The 22,066-nt window shown below is 39.9% G+C and overlaps 1 protein-coding gene and 1 pseudogene across 1 annotated transcript in view; one reads left to right on the top strand and one right to left on the bottom strand.

The window, feature by feature from the left end:
* Window positions 1-3,850: 3,850 nt before the first annotated feature.
* Window positions 3,851-22,066, bottom strand: part of SPTLC2 (serine palmitoyltransferase long chain base subunit 2) — an 88,797-nt gene continuing 70,581 nt past the window's right edge. The window contains exons 10-12 of the mRNA XM_016220209.2: window positions 12,687-12,822; window positions 10,292-10,421; window positions 3,851-4,664 (exon numbers count right to left, since the gene is read on the bottom strand). Coding sequence (XP_016075695.2) covers window positions 4,545-4,664; window positions 10,292-10,421; window positions 12,687-12,822 — 386 coding nt within the window. The 3' untranslated portion in view covers window positions 3,851-4,544. The remainder of the gene's footprint in view (window positions 4,665-10,291; window positions 10,422-12,686; window positions 12,823-22,066) is intronic.
* On the top strand, window positions 4,833-7,838 carry LOC107542890 (succinate dehydrogenase assembly factor 3, mitochondrial pseudogene; annotated as a pseudogene).

Here is a 22,066-nt window from a genome sequence, read left to right as displayed (position 1 = left end):
AATAAAGAGTGACATTTTAACACATCACTTACATTTTTATTGACATTTCCCCTTCTCTCACTTTCTCAGATTATATGAGCATTGCAGCAATGGAGAGGGGTTATCACAGCACCTCTTGCAAATTCCAGGCTACAGGTAAATTGGTCAATGGAAAAGTATGGGCCAACAGAGTAAGATCTCAGCTCCCCATCAGCTTTTTCTCTACTCTTTCCCCCTTCTCTTAATGTTAGCTACTTTTACACAGAGAGGGATCATCAAGACTGTGGTGATTTCATCAGTATCCTGTGAAGAACCGTTAAGGATGACTTTTGTCATTCCAACCATTGGCTTAACATTGACAAGTCCCGCACTCCCTTGGGAGGCTGGGTCAAGGGGAACAAAGCTTTGTATAAGAAGCTTGGGAATTGTGTTGGAAAAAGCAGACTGTGACTTGCCTCAAGGCTCCACATACACGGAAGGGTCGCTTATCCACGCGGATGGCAACAAGGCAGGACACTGAGCACATCGAGGCACTGCTCTTGCTCTTACCCTTCCTTCAACCTCCCACCACTGCTCCGAAAGACGAGCTCTGGGTATTGCTTCATTAAAAACACAGTAATGGCAGTTTAAGAGTCATTGCATTCTTCAGGGTCAGTTTATTTTATCTCATCATACCACAAAGAATCACAGTTTAAGGCCACTTTTCAAGTGCACGATGCAGTAAGCAAGACCTTGCCTACAGCTCCCCAACCAAGCCACTCCCACGGGTGACTGGGAATGTTATACCTGCAGACTCACCACACATCTGAATAAGCATTTTTAATAGGGGCTTCAGCTAATCCCTTTGGTTTCCTCGCTAGAAAAGACTCACTCCATAGCAGAAAATGCTTGGAATGCAGGTCACTGGAAACGACAAAAGGGGCAACAGCATTTTCTATACAATTAAAAGCAAATGGATCATTGGCTAGTCCTAGCATTTCTCCAGTATAAGGCAGGAAGCCAGCCTTCTAATTCGGCTATCTGGGCACCTGGCAATTGGCTAGGAGCCTGGACACCACATTTCATGATAAAGCTGAGAGAGAATGGACATGCTTTCCTCCATGGAAGGTATTTTGATTAACTGGCTTAATGGATTAAGATGCCTGCTGGGCACTGAGATTCCATGATAAACAGGTAGCAGCACATCTATAGGATCTGGGGCTGCATTTAAGCAAACAGCTACTCAACAGCTAAGAAGAATCTTTTGACTTTTAAAACCCTTCATGATCCCTTTGGCCTATCCTGACTTTACCCGTGTGAAATGCTCCAGTTCTTATCTTCATGAAGGAAGACAGAAGGAAAACCACTACTCTCCGCACTGCCTAACCACACAGGTTATATAGCAAGTAGAGATTAAAACCCGTTTTGGCTTACCTAGAACACCAGGAAAGACACCCTGGGGGTTAGGACGCAGCAATTCTTTGTGCAAGAGAACCAAGTTACAGGTTTTGCCACATCCCTACAAAGTCCCATAAAACAAGAATCACCTAAATTCCTTTTCTTCACTGCCCGTGGAATTCTAAAAATCAAGAACTGGGAGGCACAGAAAGAAAGAAAGGCCAGATACAGAAGGGAGGGATTATAGAGACAAATCAAGGGAAGAACATTCAATTCCTTGGCCTGCGACAGGGCGTCAGGCAAACACACAGCCCTTGGTAGTTGTGTAGGACGTTTCTGTTCACTTTACGTGACTACATGTGGAAGAAGCATGTTTTGACATCTGAACTCCTCACCCTGCATCAAAGTTTAAGACAGTGACTAAAGGACTAAAGATATCAAGTTCTTCAAACAAGCAAGCAGTACTTTGGGGTTCTGGAGACCAGAATGTTTTGTAAAGAATTTTCCAAAGCAAAACAAAAAGTTAAAAAAGTGCTCCAAAGCCCCTGAACATTTTTAGTATTTCCTTGCGTTAGAAGGTATATCATATTCTAGGGCAAAGGTGGGAAGACAGCCTGCTATCTGCTCCATTCTTTGTGAATTTGATGTCCCCTCATTATAGATTCCTGGCTTTTCATGTGATTCTCAGAAAAAGGTCTGATAAAGTGGAAATGGATCAAGGCAATGCTAAAGCAAGCGTGATCAAGATCAGTCACACCTGTACTGACTGACTGACTACCAGCTTTGGTGGTTGTGGTTAGCTGATGCCTGTTTGAACCCCATCAGATTCTCGAGTCAGGCTGTGTGTTAAACCATGTACTAAACAATCCCAGATTTCTATTCATTCCCAACGACTGTATTTATATACACTTGTATTTCCCCAAGGGCTTGATTAAAGAATGGTACTTGTTATATGACTGAAGCCTAGATTTATATTACAGTTTCAAGAAGAGACAACCAGTGTGTATGTACGTTTTGCCCTCTAGAAAGTAGAGGTCCTGGATAGATCACAGGATTTTGTCTCTTCGAAATAAACTTGTAATTTAACTACATTTATCCTGAAATAACTCTGCACCAGCAAAGTGACATATAATTTTTTAAATGCCCATACTAACTGATACTTTATATTGCAGTGACTTCATGCATGCCAAAATAAAGACTAGCAGGTAAGTTCATTGCTTAAAGTTTGTGACTTCTGCAAACCCCACACCATTACATAGTAAGTGCAGTGCAAAAGCCACCTGGTATCCTAGTGGGGTTCTAGGGTGAGGAACGAGAGGTGCAAAAAAGGTGAGCAATGTGCTTCATTTACAGGATGAGTCACTTGGTTACCACAATTTCTTTTTTACTGCAACCTGTACACACTAAGTACAGTCCCAGCATATCTTCAAGGTTCTTTTATTCACCCTTTGCTATTCTTTAAAAAAGTAAAATGAAACCTTGGACTATTCAAGGGCTTAATGTTCTCAGATGCTGAGAGTGACCAAACACAACTTGAGACACGAAAACAGAACTTCACAAACAATAATATTGCTTATGTCTTCCACTACCTGTAGCCGTACAATCATACCAATAAGATGCCCAAGAGAATCTGGCCTGAGAACTCTTACCAATAAAAGGAGTGGCTTCAAAAACAGACACGTGCAAAAATACTTTCACAGAATTCTTTTCCATCCGGTTTCCAATCCTTCCCTCTAACACCTGATGGCTACTAAAAGACAAGCTGATCTTGGGTATAATAGAGTCAAAAGTTCTTTTCACTTAAGCTTTGGTTAAGAGAGAGAAAAAAAAAGAACTTTAACATGGAGATTTTCAGATTTGTTCTTTGGTCAAGCAGTATAAAGGTCTCTGAAAAAAGTCCCCATTACCTGGTTTGAAAACAGAGTCAAAACAGAGGGTCCCAGTTTGGCAAACAGATATGTGTCCAGAATTTCTTTAAAAAAAAAAAAGAAGAAAAGGCAAGGGAGACCCTAACCCTCGATGATGGTTAGAATTGTCTCAGGACATCAAAATAAAGAGAGCCAGCCCTCAGAAGAGTGATATTTAAATGGGTCAGCTTCTAAAAAGGGTAAGAACTTTAATCCTTAAATAGGAACATGACAAGTGATTTATTTCTGAGCAGAGGATTTACCAACATTTCCCTTTATCAGTTTAAATCTAATCTGGACCCAGACCTGGGCAGAGGTCATAATTTTGAAAAGCAGAAAGCAGTAAGAAGCAAACCACAGATGTTCTGGTTCTGCAAGTAGGAATCAAATCTACCAGCCACCCTGGCCCTCACCCCAGCAGGCGACTCACCACTCCAAGGAGCAGCTTTGTACAGTGTCAGCATCACCGGGGGGGGGGGGGGGCTGATCAGGGTGGGGTGTGGGTGCTTTTAGAACACTGTGTTTTAAATAGGGGATGGGAGTATTAGGTTAGAGCTTGGGAAGAATCCAAAAATTGAACACCCCCCCCCCCCCCAAACAGTGGCTATCATGAAGAAATACCCAATGGTGAATGAAGATATCCTTGTTCCATTCCAGTTAGTGGAACAAGACCAAGCCTTGGGAGGCTCTAAACCAGGGGGAGTTAGATGAGGGGGAATTTCAGCAGGGTTAGCGTTTACTGTTTTCCTTAAAAGGCTAACCTTAAGACTAAAAGCAGAACACGTTGATTACTTGACGGTTAAATAAGGACTCCAAGGTTGGCCACCTCAGATCTGGGGCGGAAGTAAGAGGAAGGCCCTGCTCCCTAAGGAGGTGGGCCAGGTGAGCCTCGGGGCTGCAGTGCAGGGCCAGCAGCTCTGGATGGGCCCAAGGTGGAGAGGCCACTGGGAGAGGGTAATGGCCGGTGTGGTTAGCAGAGACAGGCTAGGGCCAGCGTGATTTCACAAGTAGAATAGTTATAAAATAAAACATTTTTTTAATGGACAAAAAAAGCGGTGAGTCACCTTTTTTTTTAAAAGGTGAAACCTTGCAAAGGAAGATGTGAAGCAGTTTTTTACTATTTACAAAATGCCATTTAGGGCGGCGGTGGCCACTGTCAGCAGTTGAGAAAATGTCTTTCGCGTGAGATGGCCACAGAAGCGTGGTTCCTGGACCTGGCTCAGAAAGGCCACATACTGTCCTGGGTGACGGAGAGTTTCTTTAAGGGAGCACCAAAAAGGCTCAGTCCTCTGTTTCTTCATATGTAGTCTCATCAAAGGGCCGGTCCAGCAGAGGTACCAACCGATGACGGGAATACTTCAGCTGTAACAGGTCCCCAACTTCATCGATCCCCTTTAAAGCCTGAAACATAAAGACAGAGCAGAGGTGAGTCAGAGCCAGTCGGATGCTGGTGGGACTGTTTGTGTCCAGTGCATTTACTTGCGTCGCACTGCAGCTGTGGAAAGAGTTGCTTTTTGAGCAAGGACGTGGGGCTGACCATGAATAATAACTGGGTTGTGAAGAGCAGGTATGCACGATAAAGGGTATAACTCATCAAAGTATGTTATGCTTGGTAGGAAAAGGAATATGTGCCCCCGACTTGCCAGGCCGGCCACAATGTTGTCCACTCTCCTTTTATACTTCAGTGTTTGCTCCTTCCAGTATCGCACTATAGAAAACTAATGAGATGTCTGCGTTAAGATATTTCCCAGATGCAAGATGGAGAGTCCCCAAAGTGAACTGCCGCACTAACTCAGTAAGAACAAGTGGGAGCGTGAGGAGGAGACCCTGTGTGGATGATGGACAGGCTGTAGGTGAAGGAGGAGCATAATGTTTTCTAAGTTCACCCATGTTGTAATGTAAGGGTCCGACTTCATCCTTTTGAATGCGGTTATCCAGTTGCCCAGCACCATCTGTTGAAGAAACTAGTCATTCCCCATTGACTACCTTTGGTTCTCTTGCTGAAAACCAATTGGCCAGATGCTTGGGTTTATTTCTGGACTCTCAATGCTACTCCACTGGTCTACATATATACTCTTATGCTAGAACCCACTGTTTTGGGTTACTATAGCTTTGTAGTAAATTTTGCAATGAGGAAGTTTTGAGTCCTCCACCTTCCTATCTTTTTTAATACTGTTTTCGCTACAGTTCCACATGTATTTGAGGCTAAGCTTTTCCATTTCTGCAAAAAAAAAAAAAAAAGGAAGCCATTGGGAATTTGATAGGGACAATATTAAATCTTCCAATCCACAAACACAGGATGTCTTTCCATTTATTTAAGTCTTCTTTCAGCAATGTTTGAATGCCATCATAAATGAAGTTTTCTTAATTTCATTTATTCAGGGCCAGTATACAGAAACACTAATTTTTGTGTGTTGATCTTTCATTCTACAAGTTTGCTGTGTATACTTATTAGCTCTATCAGGCTGGGGTTTTTTTTGGTGGATTTTATGGCATTTTCTCTATATAGAATCACATCACAAGGCACATTACTAAATGAAAATTCGTTTGTATCTCGTAATGTTTATCTTAAGTTCCATAAAACATCATAAGACAAAATGACTTCAACAAACCTATGATTTCAAAAGATTACTTCATGCTTCAAAAAGCTAAATGGAAGGCAAAGTCAAACAATCAAGTAGATCTTACGAAAATGATTAGAATTCTCAATTGGCAATCATATTTGTTGGCAACAGAAATTTGCTTAGATACCTGGTAACATCTAAATTTTTACATGAATGTGTACAGTTCTCAGCAAAGTAGTTAGAACTTCCAGTCAAGATGGCAACGGAGGCCCTGGCTGGTTTTGCTCAGAGCATTGGCCCAAGGACTGAAGGGTTCCGGGTTCGATTCCTGGTCAAGGGCACCTACCTCCATCACAGGCTCAATCCCTGGCCCCGGTCAGGGAGCATGTGGGAGGCAACAAATTGATGTCTCTCACATTGATGTTTCTCTCTCTGTCTCCCTCCCTTCCACTCTCTAGAAAATCAATGGAAAAAATATCCTTGGGTGAGGATTAACAAAAACAAAGCAAACAAACAGAAGGGAGATGTCAGAAATGAAGACTACAGTAACTGAAATGAAGAGTAATATACAGTGAATCAACAGCACAGCAGATAAAACTGAGAATTGAATCAGTGATCTGGAATATGAAGAAGCAAAAACACCCAATCAGAACAGCAAGAAGAAAAAAGAATTTTAAAATACGAGGATAGAGTAAAGAGCCTTAGGACAACTTCAAGCATACCAACATTTACATCATGGAGATGCTGGAAGGAGAAGAGAGGGAACAAGAAAATCGAAAACCTATTTGGAAAAATAATGACAGAAAACTTCCCTTACCTGGTGAAAGAAAGACATACAAGTTCAGTAAGTGCAGAGAGTCCCAAACAAGATGAATCCAAAGAAGCCCACACCAAGACACATCATAATTAAAATGCCAAGGTTAAAGACAAAGAGAGAATCTTAAAAGCAGCAAGAGAAAAGGAATCTGTTGCCTACAAGGGAGCTCCCATAACTCTGTCAGTTGATTTTGAACAGAAACTTTGCAGGCCAGAAGGGAGTGGCAAGAAATATTCAAAGTGATGAAAAGCAAGGACCTACAACCAAGATTACTCTACCCAGTAAAGTTGTTACTTAGAATCAAAGGACAGATAAAGAGTTTCCTAGACAAAAAAAGGCTAAAGGAGTCCATCACCACCAAACTAGTATTACATGAAATGTTAAAGGACCATCTTTAAAAAAGATAAAAAATTTGAACACTAAAATGGCAATAAATACATATAAAAAATTAAAAATAAATAAAAGCCAAAGTCTTTGAAAGGGCCGATAAGGCCCTCAATAATCGATCCCTACCGTCCATTGTTACTTCTCTGCCCTCATCCTTGCATTCTCATACTTGTCAAGCATAATCCTGCCTCAGGGCTTTTTCACTGGCTATTTCCTCTCTCTAGAATGTTCTTTCTCAAGATATCTACTTGGCTAACTCCTTAATTGCTCTCAAGTCTTTGTTTAAATATCACCTCCTCAGTGCAGTCTAGCATCCTCCTGTTTTAAATTCCAACCCCTCTCCACCGATACCCAGCGCGGAGCTGGCGCGCGCCGTCCCGTGCGCAGGCGCGGTGTGTGGCCCACGCGCGGGCCTTGTATCAGCGCATCCTGCTGCTGCACCGCTTTCTGCCCCCAGACCTCAAAGCCCTCGGCAACCAGTACATGAAGGACGAATTCAGGAGACGTAAAACGGTTGGTTCGGATGAGGCCCGACGTTTCTTGGAGGAATGGGAGGCGTATGCAGCAGTGCTATGGCAACAAGCTAATGAAAACAGCCAAAATTCGACTGAAAAAGCATGCTTTGGAACAGCCCTACCAGAAGAAAAACTTAATGACTTTCGTGATGAACAAATAGGACAGCTGCAGGAGCTGATGCAAGAAGCCACTAAACCCAATAGGCAATTTAGTATCACTGAGTCTAGGAAACCAAAATGTTAGTCTATACAGTAAAGCTTAACAAGCATTTACAGTTCAAAACCCCTTATTTTAACTGTCATTGGTTTTAAAATTTTGAGCTTTTAGGCTTTGAAGAGTGCCTGGTGTAATGAAATACATATTTTTTGTTGGGGGATGTTATGAATGCTCACTGCAGTGTATGGATCAGGTCACCAGTGGACGGAACTTTACATGATAGAGGAGTAACAGTACTTGCCAGATGGGATTCAATTATTGGACTAAATAAGGAAGAACAGCTCTAAACAGGACAAACTTGTGGAATTTTGCAAAAAAAATTTATGTATAAATTTGTTTTTAATGCTATTCTTATTTGAGCATTTGCCTCATGGTTTTAGTTTCATCAGATAAGTACATCATGATAATACGGATGTAGAATTTCAGCCAGATTATTTATTTAAATACACTGTCATCTTAAAAGTTAAAAAAAAAAAAAAAAAATTCCAACCCCTCTCACTCTAAATATCCCTTACTCTGTTTCTATTTTCCTAAAGCACTTATACCCCTCAAATATTAGATAATTTAGTTTATGATTATATTTATTTATTGACAGACTCCTCCCACTAAAATATAAGTTCCACAAGGGCAAAAACAAAACAAAGAAAACTAATTGTTGTTAGAAAACATAATGTATTCCTATAGCCACTGCTTATGAGACAGATACTTTTCAAAGGCATGTAAAAACTCCTAAACATCCAAATAACTGGGTTTAAAAAAATAATTCTCCCTGGCCAGTGTGGCTCAGCTGGTTGAGCGTCACACTGTGAACACCAAAAGGTCGCCTGTTAGATCCCTGATTGGGGTGAGTACAAGGAGGCAGCCGATCAATGTTTCTTTCTTGCACTGATGTTTCTCTCTCTCTCTTCCTCCCTCCCTCTCCCTCTCTTTGTCTCTCTTTCAAATCAATAGAGACATTAAAAAAAAAAAATCAATGCAGAAATTCACCAGTAAGATATTTGAGAAATCTATTGGGAAAAATCTGAGAGGCATAATAAAAATTAAAAGAAAAACAAAGATACGGTATGAATAAACTGAATCCAATTTCAGTGTCAGAATGTAACTAAGAATATACTTATACTTGTAGAAATTTTGCTATGTGGAAATAGGAAGAAAAATCAGTCCTCAGCTGCGTAGAAATATAAAATTGTCATAATGAACTTTTAAAAACACACGTTTATGATATTTAAGATTAGTAGCCCTGGCTGGTGTGGCTCAGTGTACTGAGTGTTGTCCAAGGGATAGCTGGTTCCATTCCCGGTCAGGACATATGCTGGGCTGCAGGCTTCGTCCCCAGTCGAGGACATGCAGGAGGCAGTCGATGGATGTTTCCATCTCCCTCCCTCTTCCTTCCTCTTTCTCTCTCTCTTCCTCTCCTTTCCTCTCTCTCTAAAATATCAATAAAAACATATTTTTAAAAACTTAGTTAAAAAACAAAGACTAGTAGCTCTCCAACAATTTTATGCAAATATGTTTTAGAGCTCTATTAAACTCTCAGAAAGCAGTAATTACTTGTTTTATTAAGAAAAGTGTATTGATTTTTAGAGAGAGGAAGGGAGAGAGAGAGAAAGAGAAAAACATCAATGTGAAGACATAACATCAATCGGCTGCCTCCTGCATGCCCCACAGAGTATCGAGCTTGACACCTGGGCATGTGCCCTGACCGGGAATCCAACTGGCAACCTTTCGGTACACTGGACGATGCCCAACCAACGAGCCACACTGGCCAGGGTGAAAGTGATACTTAAAGTCTGAAGTCTTAGATGTGAAATAATAGCATATTAAGAGAATATTAAGAGGTAATGAGAATATATTAAGAGACCATAAATAATTAAATTCAGTAATACCGTAATTAGGAGCCTCTACAATATGCCTGGCACTGTGCTGGGTCTTGGGGATAGAGAATGAGCAAAACAGATTTAGACTTAGTATCCTCAAGGTTTATCTAATGGAGAATATTGGCATAAATAATGAAAGGTGTGAATAATGCACTAAGGCAAAACCTTAAGATGCCAAGGAAACATCAAGCAAGAGTTTGGGAACAGCCTTGAGCAAGTTTCCTTTAAGTGGAGATGTGAAGAATGAGTGGGAGTTAGTAGGGAAAAAATAAGAGAAGGCTCAGGAGAGAAAATCCTACAGACAAAAAAAAAACCATACAAGAAAGCTGAGAGTGGAACAGCTAGAACAGGAAGAGAGCTGTATAGCTGTAGCGGCCACAGCAAGGGAGGGTGTGGAACAAGAGGAAGCCAGAAAACTCCTGAGTCCCAGTGATCACACAGGGTCTGGTGGGCAATGCAAATGGTTTTGCCTTTTTTTTTTTTTTGGTAAACAGCAATGTTTTAAGCAGCATTGTTATTCCCTCCTCTATTTTACTGGTAAATATCTTAGGTACTCAAAGAACAAGAGGATCAACAGATAATTAATTTCATTGGATAATCAGGCCTTCTTAGTATAAAGTATTTTACATCAAGGTTAAAGAGTCTACTTACAGTATCAAGAATTTCTTTGGTATGAGCTGCTGACAGGCAAAACCTGGCTCTGGACTCAATAATTGGGGTAGCGGGAAATCCCACCACGACTACTCCAATGTTCCGCTTCAGCATCTCCCGTCCAAAGGCGCTGCAAAAGGAAAGCAAGGAACAGAAACTAGGAAGAGTCGTAATGCATACAGTACTAAGGTATTGCAGGGCTGAATGATCAAAAGTACTGAGAGACAGGCACTGGAGACTTCCATTAGGAATTTCCTTTTCAAGGTAACATGGACAGTTCACAAAGACTTCTCTTACTCAATCCTAGTGGTTGTCTCCCAAATGGTTTCCTTCACAAAAGTATAAGAATATAGTTGGCAGAGACCAATCTTTAATAGGGCTTGCCTAAAGTAATTTGCAATTTTGGCCTTAAAGTGTCCCAGACTTGTAACAGTGGTTTAGAGGCTTCAAAATGAACTACACTTTAAAACCTGGTCCTTGAGATGTTAGGCTTGGCAGTTTAAAAAATTCTTAGGATTATAAGGACACAGAGGATCTGTTGTACCATGGACATCTTCTGCTGGGAGAACGGCTGACTAGCATTAAGCCCCCCTTACCATGCCTTTCTTGACTGATGTAGGCATCAAGCTGCCTTTGAAATTCAGGTTTCCTTTGGTGTTTGTGAAGCTAGCATAGACCCAGGCTTCAGTTGCCCAGCTCTCTTTAACCCCCCACCCCAGGGGCAAATTGGTGGCATGAGATCTTAATCCACTTCTGTACCTTGTGTAAAATAACACAGTTCTAATTTTCATGTAAATTCTGTTATATTTACTAAATTATGTTGTCTTTTCCTCTTTTTGACTTAGCTGAATCCTTTTTTACTTTCCCCTTAGCTGTTTAAAGTATTTGTTTGAAAATTTAAAAATCCCACACATTTTAGTTATGTTAGTAACTAATCACATTAGCTTTCCCCACTCCCTCTAGTACCAGGACATGGTCTTCGACGTACTTCCTTTGTGTCAGAAAGAGCCTGAGCGCCCTGCATCTTCGGCTCTTGCTCCCAAACTGTCTAGTGTTTTATTGGAATTCCACCTCACCCTTCCTAAGTTTCAATGATGATGTACACAGTTTCACCAAGGCAGAACAGACACAGTCCTCTCCAAAGAAAGGGTTCCAGACTAAGTCAGTCCTCCAGACCAAATAACTCTTCACGTTTCTCTATGACAATTCCAGTTCAAGAATGAGGAAAATCCTACACCTCTGCCTGGTTCACTTCCACCATTGCCTCTGAAGGTCATATGGCCAATTGCTCATGTGACTTCCGTTGAAAACTGAACTTCTCTTTCTCCCTCAGTGAGCACCTTTGCCCAGTTTCCCCACATTATCATCTCTGGAATCACCACATTTCCAGGTTCCCTGATTGAACTCTCCTTCCTGTTCACTTTCATATCACTGAGTGGCCCCTGAGTGCCAGGGACTGTGGTGGGCACTGGGGATTCAAAGATGAACAAAAACATTTGCTCCTTTAATGTTTCAATGAAACCTCATCCAATTTTATATTTAAGAGCCCATCAAAACTCCCAAATCTGAACTATTTTACATCTCTGGTGCAACTTTGCATGTGATTATTTTGCAAATAATTATACTGGTTCACTTCATATTTGCTTTTCTAACATCTTCTGGTTTTGTTATACACTGGACGCTATTCCAGGACGAGGCTTTCCATTATATATATACCTTGTACAAGGCCAACAAGTTGTGCAATGTGCACTTCTGTAACTATGCCGCGACACACCATGGCCTCATGGCTCGCCACTCCCCGCCGGGCACTGCACTTCAGCTCCACTTTCCTCCTGGCTATTCTTTTGTTGGCTAAGAATGTTCCTGCCTTCCGGCCTTTGCACAAAAGCTTCTTTCTCCAAGTGGCTCTCTCCGCCACGTGAAGCTCAGATGTCATCTTCTGTTCCCACTGAGGCTCATCCTGACCACCCCATTTAAAACCGTAAACTGCCCCCCCCCGAGTATGCTCAGTCCCCCATATCTACTCTATATTTCCCATAGCACTAAACACCTTCTAACATAGGACATAATTTACTTATCTGTTATGTTTGTCTGACTCTTGCTCCGCTAGAATGTAAGTTCCATGGGAGAGGGATTTTTATTTTTCTGCTTTGTTTGTTGATCTATCTAACCACCCTAGAAGAGTGCATTAAACTCAAATGTTTGTTTAATGAAAGACTAACAAGTTAACATATTTTACAAATTGGAATCCACTAACCTATGGTGTATCTAGCAAATAAAAGTTAAAATAACTGAGGCCAAGACAATTTTCCCTGACAAAATACCTAAGCCTGAGTCTCACATCACGGAAACTTAAGTCTGGAGAGACCAGCTTGTAATTTGCAACAAAACGTACCCAATTTTGGCTGGCATGTAGAGCATCAAAGGCACCACCGGAGAATCTTCATTTCCATAGATGATGAAGCCCATCTCTTTCAGACGTCTCCTGAAATACCTGGTATTTTCAGCTAACTGCTGTATACACTCTTTGCCTGGAAAACCGTGGGAAGAGAAACCAAACACTGCTAAGAAAAAGGACTGAGAAGAGAACACCGCCATCACTCGACCTCCACTCTGTCAGTCAATTCCTGTGGTCTGTTTCTGCCTTTCCAACATAAAATATTTTTTCACAGCAAGCTTTATGAAATATATTTGCTTTGTGTTCTGTCATACTAGGTTGTTGACAGCAGATTTTATAATAATGCACAACAAATATTTCCACTGCACATTAGCGTCCTCAAACATTTTCATCAATACCATCTCATATAACACTACTATCCCTTTGCAGTAAGTAGGATATTTATTTTCATCTTCATTTTGTAGATCAGGAGACTCTCACAAAGGTGGTGATTGGCTTACAGTCACATGGCAATACGTGGCACAGCTGAGACTAGAATCTAGGACTCTCAACTTCAATAGTCATTCTAAGTAACTGTGCTGTGAATAATTTTACACCTAAGACCAGAGACAGAGCCATTTAGAACCGCAAATTTTCCTCTCAAGAGTTTGATTTTATTACCATTTCCCTAAAACTCCTGACAGCAATAGCACATCCATAATAATGTTAAAATCATATTTTTAATCCCATTTTGTTCACCTTCCCTATAACACAAATGGATTAAAACATACATTTCTCTAACTGCTAACTGACAAAATGTTTGGCCTGTTTCTGACATTATGATGGGTCAATCTATGAATAGATGTCCAAACAACTGTTCTGTAATAGACAGCAAGCTATAAATTCAAAAAATCAGCTCACAAAGGAACCATTTCATGGTCTTAACAAGTAAGGAAAGGTCTGCAGAGGGAGAGGTAGAAGAGGGTAAAGGGGACAAATGGTGATAGAAGGAGACTTGACTTGGGGTGGAGAACATATAATACAATATACAGAGGACGTATTAGAGAGTTGCACACTTGAAACCTATACAATTTTATTAACCAATGTCACCCCTACAAATCCAATAAAAAAGAAAAGGTTTGCAGTCATTTTCTGACATATATTAGAAAGTCAGAAAATTAATATTAAAAAAACACAAACATCATACAATTCAAAAGATAAATCAATCAACCAGAAATACAGATGGCTAATACACTGCCTTAGAATTAGAATACTAACATATCTATAGCTGAGGGAAGCTACTCTAGATAAGTCTGCTACAAATAACCCCAAATTAATACTCTTTATGTAAATAATTTTCAGTTGGCCAGAGAATAACACTCAAGCCTAGATTAGCTTAGTGTGAACTCTAATGAACATCACTAAAATTATGACACACGTCTTACAAATAATACAGCAGAACCTTAAAATGTGTTATATTTAAGTATGTTAAGATATGATGAGCCATGTGCCCTAATTTCCCCCTAGAAATAGCAATATATGCTTACTCTATATTTAATAGGCGAGAATTCCACTTCTGGCCATGTTAGCATACCAGTGACCAGATTTTCTTCCTGTTATAAACAACAGAAAACTGGAGGAAGTATATAAAACAATGGTTTCAGACACAGGCAGTACAAGACTGAGAAAGCTAATGAGAAGTGAGCCTTTGGATTGTCGTCCCTGTACTGCCTAGAGCAGGTCCCAAGCTGCTGCACAGGGCAAGGAGCCTAGGCTTGTCCGTTGAGGACACCGGAGATGGGAGCTGGAGAGGCTAAGGGGGCTAGAGCTTGTTGGGAAGTGCACAGGAGAGGGCGGAGGGGATCTGCAGAAGGTCCCTGGAGCCTTCTGCCGAGTGCTGATCTGCACAAATATGAGAAGAAGCCATCAGGGGCCTGGGAAAGACCCAGTAGAAGGCAGTAGACTGAATAACTCCCGGTGCTCACAGTGCTGGCAATAGTTTATATTTTCACCCACTCAAGTGGAAAGAGCTCAGAAGGGCATCACGCTAATAATGGAGCTTAATTAGCCAGAGATTAAAAGCTGCGCTGGACTCACTCTAAGAAACCTTAAAAGCAAGTCTCAAAAGGATCCAATTGATTCTAAGAACAAATTCCAGAACTACCAAAAGTAACACAACAAAATGCAGCACCCAATAATGTAAAAATTCATAGTATCTGACATATAAAAAAACAATCCACACATTCAGAAAAACAGAAACAAAACGAAAACAAATTCATAGATACAGATAACAGAAAGGTGATTACCAGAGGGGAAGGGTGTGTGTGTGAAGATGAAATGGGTAAAGGAGGTCAAATATATGGTGATGGATGGAACTAGACTTTTGTGATGAGCAGGAAACAGAGTATACAGATACCAAATTATAATGCTGCACACCTAAAATTTGTTATTAAGCAATGTTACCTCAATGAAAAAATAATTTTAGAAAGTTTAGCCTTGTTAAAAAACTATTAACTCTTAAAAGGTCTTTATTGTTGCCTAGGATCACAGATGGTAACATAAGTCAGCATTCTTTACTTTCCAAACATAAGTCTACTTTTAAGTGTGATAAAAAGCATAAAAGCAACTTGGAGAAAACCTCTACTAATTTCTCTTGAACTTTGCAACTGAACTTCACTCTGTGGCGGTTCCTTTTAGATTTCATCAATATGGTTTGTTAGAATAAAAGCATTTTTAGAATCCCTTCCATAAAAACACATAGCTTGGCATGAAAGAGAGAAAAGTAAACGCATGTAGTTAACTTCTCAGAGAATGCAGCATATATCTTTAATAAACTTAATGCTCTGGAAGGAAGTAATGAGTATGAAATTATCAATAGTTTGTGATGGAATCATTAGATTTAATTCCTTTAAGGAAACAGAAAGCCTAAAAAGAGTAGAGGACAGAGGTAGAAGAAGCATTGCAATTATCTACCTATTGATAAGCATGGTACAGTGATAAATTCAAATCACTTTTACAAAACAAAATTAGATTTAGAAAACTATTTTTATTATCCACTGCCAAATAGATTTTGAAGTTGTACCAACTGCATTTCAGCCATTTTCAAAAGGAATATTTTAATCAAGTCTTAATCCAGAATGCTCAGGATTCTCAGCCATGTAATCTTAAGGTCTGAAGGAACTACTGTATTATTACTGAAATAAAACTCCATAAGCCCACTCAGACAGGTATCAATCAGAACAGGTAGTGTTCTATGAGCTCGCAGGACTGGTACAAAGTAAGGGATACAAAAGGCAGCATTTTGTCCTAAATGGCATTAGTGCTATCTACTCAGAACTTACGCTTCAAAGAATATAGCATGTACTCACCTGCCTAACAGCAATATAATTTTCAATTTAGTTGATGAGCTTTTATATAACATGACATACTCAACAAAATATGTTTGAGTCTGAAACTTCAAAAATAACATTTATGGTGTTAACCGAAATCTTTCAAAATAAAGGACAGAAATATAAATAATTTTCAGCCGGAGTTGCTCCCCTAATTCACATTATACTCCATTACACAGCTCCTAATCTTCTTAGATTTCCTGGATATACTGATATAATCTGCCTTCCTGGGAAAAATAAAATAAAATTACCACTACTCTTCAGACTTATACTTTCCAGTGAATTATAATGAGCTGGGAAAATCTGAAATCAAAGCATTTCTTTCCTCTTCTCCCTTTCTTCTTAAAGGTCATTAATCACAAAGCAGGTAAGGGTTTTCTCAATGAAGTTCCCCCAAGTAGAACAGATAGCCCCCCCAAATGGTTTCAGTTCGTTTTCAGCATTAATACAAGTTAAGTGACTTGAGGTGGGGTAAAATATGGAAAAATTCTACCCATTGCCTTGTTCTAATTTATACTACCAAAAAATGTTACATTGTGGATATTTCACATATCTATTTAATTTAATACTTTATGTTTAATAAAGTATTAACTGTTAATCATTTACTTTAATCACCTGTCCAAGGTCTTCTTTTTGCTATGTGGAAAGTTACTTTTTCTAATATATTTCACTTTGGCTGAATTATACTGCAGAGTAAAAAGGAACGTGTTTTACTCCTGTGGTTCTTCCCTTCAAAAGCATTTTTTTAAAAACAGATAAGCCTTAGTCCTGGCTAGGTAGCTCTCAGTGAGTTAGAACACTGTCCCAATACACCAAGGTTTCGGGTTCGATCCCCAGTCAGGGCACATACAGGGATCAAACAATGAGTGCATTAATAAGTGGAACCACCAATTGATGTCTCTGTCTCTCTCCCCTTCCTCTCTCTCTAAAATCAATCAATAAAAAAATTTTTTTAAAAGAAAGATATACTGAACTTAAACGTATGCCTACTCTATGACCCAACAATTCCATTCCTAGGTACATATACCCAACAGAATTGTGTACCAAAAGATAGGTATAAGAATGTCATTCTCAGTAACACCCAAAATCAGTAAACAACCCAAATGCCTACCAGCAGAATGCATAAACAGTAATACAGTCAAACAATGGGACACTAGACAGCAATAAACAAATGACTGTTCCATCTAAACATGTGGGTGAAACGCAAAAACATAACGATGAATACAATATGCCAGATTCAAAAGAGGGATTATATGTAAAGTATTGTATGTAAGATTCCATTTACATGAAGTTCAAGAATGGGCAAGACTAATATACGTGACAGAAGTCAAAATACTGGTTTATCTTTGGCAAGGAGGAATGGACTAGAAGAGCACAAGACCGTCTTCTGGGATACTAGAAATATTCTTTATCATGATCAGGTGGTGGTTAGACGGGTGTGTATTCACTGAATTGTATGCCTAAGATTTGTGCACTTTACTGTATGAATGTAAACACTTAAATAAAAAGAAAATTTAAATACTTGGAAAATTAACTGAAGTTAAAAAACTGGAATGAGGTTAAATTTCTGATCTCTCGATTCATAGTCTTAAATATATCCAACTACAATTTAATAATGACCCTTTTACTAAAACAAACAAAAAAACCAAAACAGAACCATACAGATTTTAAAGGGGTGGGCTCAGGCATTCAAAAATTTTGGTGCTGGGTGTTTCAGATTTTTTTTTTTTAATATATCTTTATTGATTTCAGAGAGGGGAAAGGAGAGGGAGAGAGAGAGAGAAACATCAATGATGAGAGAGTCATTGATTGGCTGCCTCCTTCAGGCCTCCAACTGGGGATCAAGCCCGCAACCCGGGCATGTGCCCTGACCGGGAATCGAACTGCGATCTCCCGGATCCTAGGTCGATGCTCAACCGCTGAGACACGCCGGCTGGGCTATTCCAGAAATTTTTAAGACTGGGCAGTGTTACGAAAGCAGCACTTCAGAATCAGAGGCAGGAAATGAAAGCATAAAGGGGCTGGGCCTTACTCTTTTCTCCTTTCCCTCTTAAAATAATCATATGAACAACAGCACAACTCTGACAATGCTGGCCATTAGAACATTTATTTTCTGTCTGTGCATCTACTTTCATTCCCATACAGTCACTTTTCCCCCTAGATGTTTTACTACTAGGTGTTTCTTGAACATATTCTGCCAGAGGTTGATGGAAGCCTGGCAGAATATTAGTGGCAAACCTTGTTTAGACTGCCTACTGGAAGACTACCTTTTAGGAGAGCTATGGGACATTATAACGGAAACTCTTAGGGTGCAATGGAGCACAGAACTATTCAGCAAAGAAAAAGTTGAAATGACATCACTGTAGTACTAAAGCATGAGCCAATGTGTCATGTTCATGGAAAATATCAATTTGGAATTTAAAAAGCTTAAACATCTCTGGGTTAATGTAATATCAATGTATAACAAAAGTTCTCCTGAAACTGTGGGAAAAAAAGTATTTTCTAGGAAGACTGGAACTTGAAATTCTAAAGTTTGAATATGGTAATATTCGTAGTAAGTAATAATTTTCTTAGGACTAACACTTTTGCTGAATTAGAACAGAAGGATGGGTTCATTTGGGAAGTAGAGGGTTTGAGTTCCATTTTAAAAGAGGCGAAGCTGGCCCTGGCTAGTTTTGCTCAGTGGTTAGAGCATCGGCCCAAGGACTGAAGGGTCCTGGGTTCGATTCTGACCAAGGGCACGTTCCTCAGTTGCAGGCTCAATCCCCGGCCCTGGTCAGGGTGCGCAAGGGGTGTGTCTCTCTCAATCAATCTTTCTCTCTTTCTCTCTCTGTCTCTCCCTACCCCCATCCCCCTTTCTAAAAGCAATGGAAAAAATATCCTTGGGTGAGGATTAAAAAATAAATAAATAAAAGAGGTGAAACTGGGCAGAACGAGTATACAGAGTTTAAGGAAGGCTGGACTGTACCAGGGCGTAAGCTGTTCTTAAACTAAACAGACCTTATGTAAGTAAACAGAACATTCCTTACGTGTGGACAGGGCTTACGTAAACAGAACATTCTTTACTATCCTTTAATAGTGAGAATTGCTGGGATTCCTGATTCCACTTAATCAGGAAGTAAGTTACAAAAAAACGTTTACTTCTTCCAAGAAAGGGGAAGTGGGTCGACAAGGGAACATTTAGATTTGATACTAATAGTAATGAAAAGAATATTCTGAGGTCTCTGGGATTTTCGGGAGCCTAGAGGTTGTTCCATATTATTTACACCATATTAATGAATTATTTCATCAAATTCAATACTGTCAAAGAAAAAGTGCTCATATTTGAAGATGACAAATTTGTGTTAATAAGTTCCTCAAGTAAGAGTTAAAAGAAACTATGCACATAGTTTCTACAAAATTTAGAATTTCTTAGAGAAACTTAAAAACAAATACTAAAGAAGTCAAATTTGGGGCTACTAACATTTTTGAAACTTCAGGGAAGCCTATCTTTAAGATATAAAACTATTTTTTAAAACCCCAGAAATCTAATATATAAAAATAATTAAATAATAAAGATTTCATTTATTTCATCTATATTTGCTAGGATACAGGAGATATGAAAGTGGTATAAAGGTTATGCCAAAGGCAAAAACCTCACCAGGAAGACTACACAGGAAGGGGAGAATGCACTGTGTTCCAGGCAAGCAGATGTCAAATATATCCTGAGCACCCACCTGCTGTGTGCCAGACACTGCTCTAGACCTTGGTTATTTTTTATTGAATGAAAGAGACAAAACCCCTGCCTGTATGGAGCTTACTTTCCAGCGTGGGAGGTGGACAACAAAAAGATAAATGCCTCACTCAAGCGGCATTTGAGAAAGGACGTGAATGAGCCAAGTGCTATCTCCAAAGGCCAAGGCTGGAAGCAAAAGCACGAATGGCATTTCCAAGGGCTAGGTAAGCTGGTGTAGATGAAGCTGAGGGAGGCAGGGAGGGGAGAGTAGAACAGACAAGATCGAAAAAGGGCCAGATCACAAGGCCCTCACGAGTCTTCACTGTTAAGACTGACGTTGAGCCCGGCCGGGCGTGGCTGAGTGGTTGAGCATCAACCTAGGATCCAGGTGATGGCAGTTCGGTTCCCGGTCAGGGCACATGCTTGGGTTGTGGGCTCGATCCCCAGCCGGGGGCGTGCAGGAGGCAGCCGATCAATGACTCTCTCATCATTGATGTTTCTCTCTATCTCCCTCTCCCTTCCTCTCTCTGAACTCAATAAAGATATATTTAACAAAACAAACAAAGAAAAAGACTGACTCTGACTTTAAGAAGCATAATGAGCCCCCTGGCAGGGTTCTTCAACAGAAGATTCATATGATATCCTATATTTTCAGCCAGATCACCCTGAGTGCTATATTTAGAAAAGATTCAAAGACAGAAGCAGAGAGAACACAGGAGAGACGATGGTGGCTTGGACTATGGTGACAGCAATGGATATGAAAAGCGTACGGAGAGTATACAGCTGAACCTTGAACAACCTGGGTTTGAATTGCACGGGTCCACTTATATGCAGATTATTTTTAATAAATATAGAGTTGGCCCTTCGTAACCCTGGGTATTGCATCCTTGGATTTCCATGGGTGTGGAGGGACGAATGTATGCATTGTTCTATGCCATTTTATTATTTATTTTTTAAATCCTAACTAGAGGATATGTTTTTATTGATTTTAGAGAGAGAGGGAGAAAAAAACATGGATATGAGAGAAACACTGATCAGCTGCCTCGCACCCTGACTGGCGATCGAACCCCCAACCCAAGTATGGCACAGTGCTCCAACCAACTGAGCCACCTGGCCAGAACTGTTCTATGTCATTTTATATGAGGGACTTAAGCATCCAAAGATTCTGGTATCCACAGGAGTCCTGGAACCAATACCTTGCAGAATCCAAGGAACAACTATATTTCAAAAGTAGAATGAAGTGAAACTTAAATAGGCGGGAGAGACCTACTAGAGTCAGGAAAGGCATCATGGAGTCATACAATTTTACTGGAACTCTGCATGGATGCCTTCTATTCCTAATTTTCAGCACTGTTTATCTTCATTCTTCCAAATCATTTTTTGCTTGGCTGACTCCTCTACTATGGATGACTATTAAACCCAGGTGAAAGTAGACAGGAATCAAGTTAAGTTTAAGGAGGAACAATCCATACGCTCTAGTGATTAAATACATAGGATAAAGGAGAGAAAATATTACAGATCTCTTGGTTAGACAACTTCGTGAGTAGTGATGTCACTATTTGAGATAGAGAGCACAAAAGAAAAAGGTTTGAGGGGAAACAAACGGAAAAGGCGAAAAACTTTAGAGAAACAAAACTCAGTTTTGGGAGGCAAGTATTTAGAGAGTCTAAAGGCTTGAAATGAAGCAGGTGAAGCCTACTGCTTCCAAATTTGGATGGCTTATTAAAAGTTCACTGCTCTGAGGGGATGAGGAGAAAGTCCTGGAAATGGGTGGTGGTGATGGTTGCACAAGGTAAAATGTACTTAATGCCAATGAACTGTAGACCTAAAATTGGCTAAAATGATGAATTTTATGTCATGTATATTTTACCACAATGTTCATTCATTCGAGGTCATTTTTTTAAATTGAGATATAATTCACGCACTATACAATTTACCCACTTAGAGTATACAATTTAAAGTTTCTTAGTATATTTATAGAGTTGTGCAACCATCACAATTATTAATTTTAGAACATTTTCAGTGCCCCTTCCAACAAATGAGCTCCCATTAGCAAACAACCCCCATCTCGCCCCAATCTTTCCAGCCTATACGCCCAGGTTTCAAGTAATATAATTTATCCCACAGTCACTTTTTCCTACTTAAACTTAAGCCTTATAATAGGCTAACTTATGAGGAAAAAAATCCACACTGCTCTTAAAACTCTAAGTCTTTTTCTACTATTACGTGGGTGGTCAAGATACAACTCTATAATGCAAATTCCTATAGACAATTTTTCCGCAGTTTAGATGAAA

The sequence above is a fragment of the Miniopterus natalensis genome, chromosome 1 (genome assembly GCF_054644295.1).
Source record: "Miniopterus natalensis isolate mMinNat1 chromosome 1, mMinNat1.hap1, whole genome shotgun sequence".
NCBI lineage: Eukaryota > Metazoa > Chordata > Mammalia > Chiroptera > Miniopteridae > Miniopterus > Miniopterus natalensis.
The sequence above is the reverse complement of the archived record's forward strand: the minus strand, read 5'-3'. Positions and strand labels throughout refer to the sequence as shown.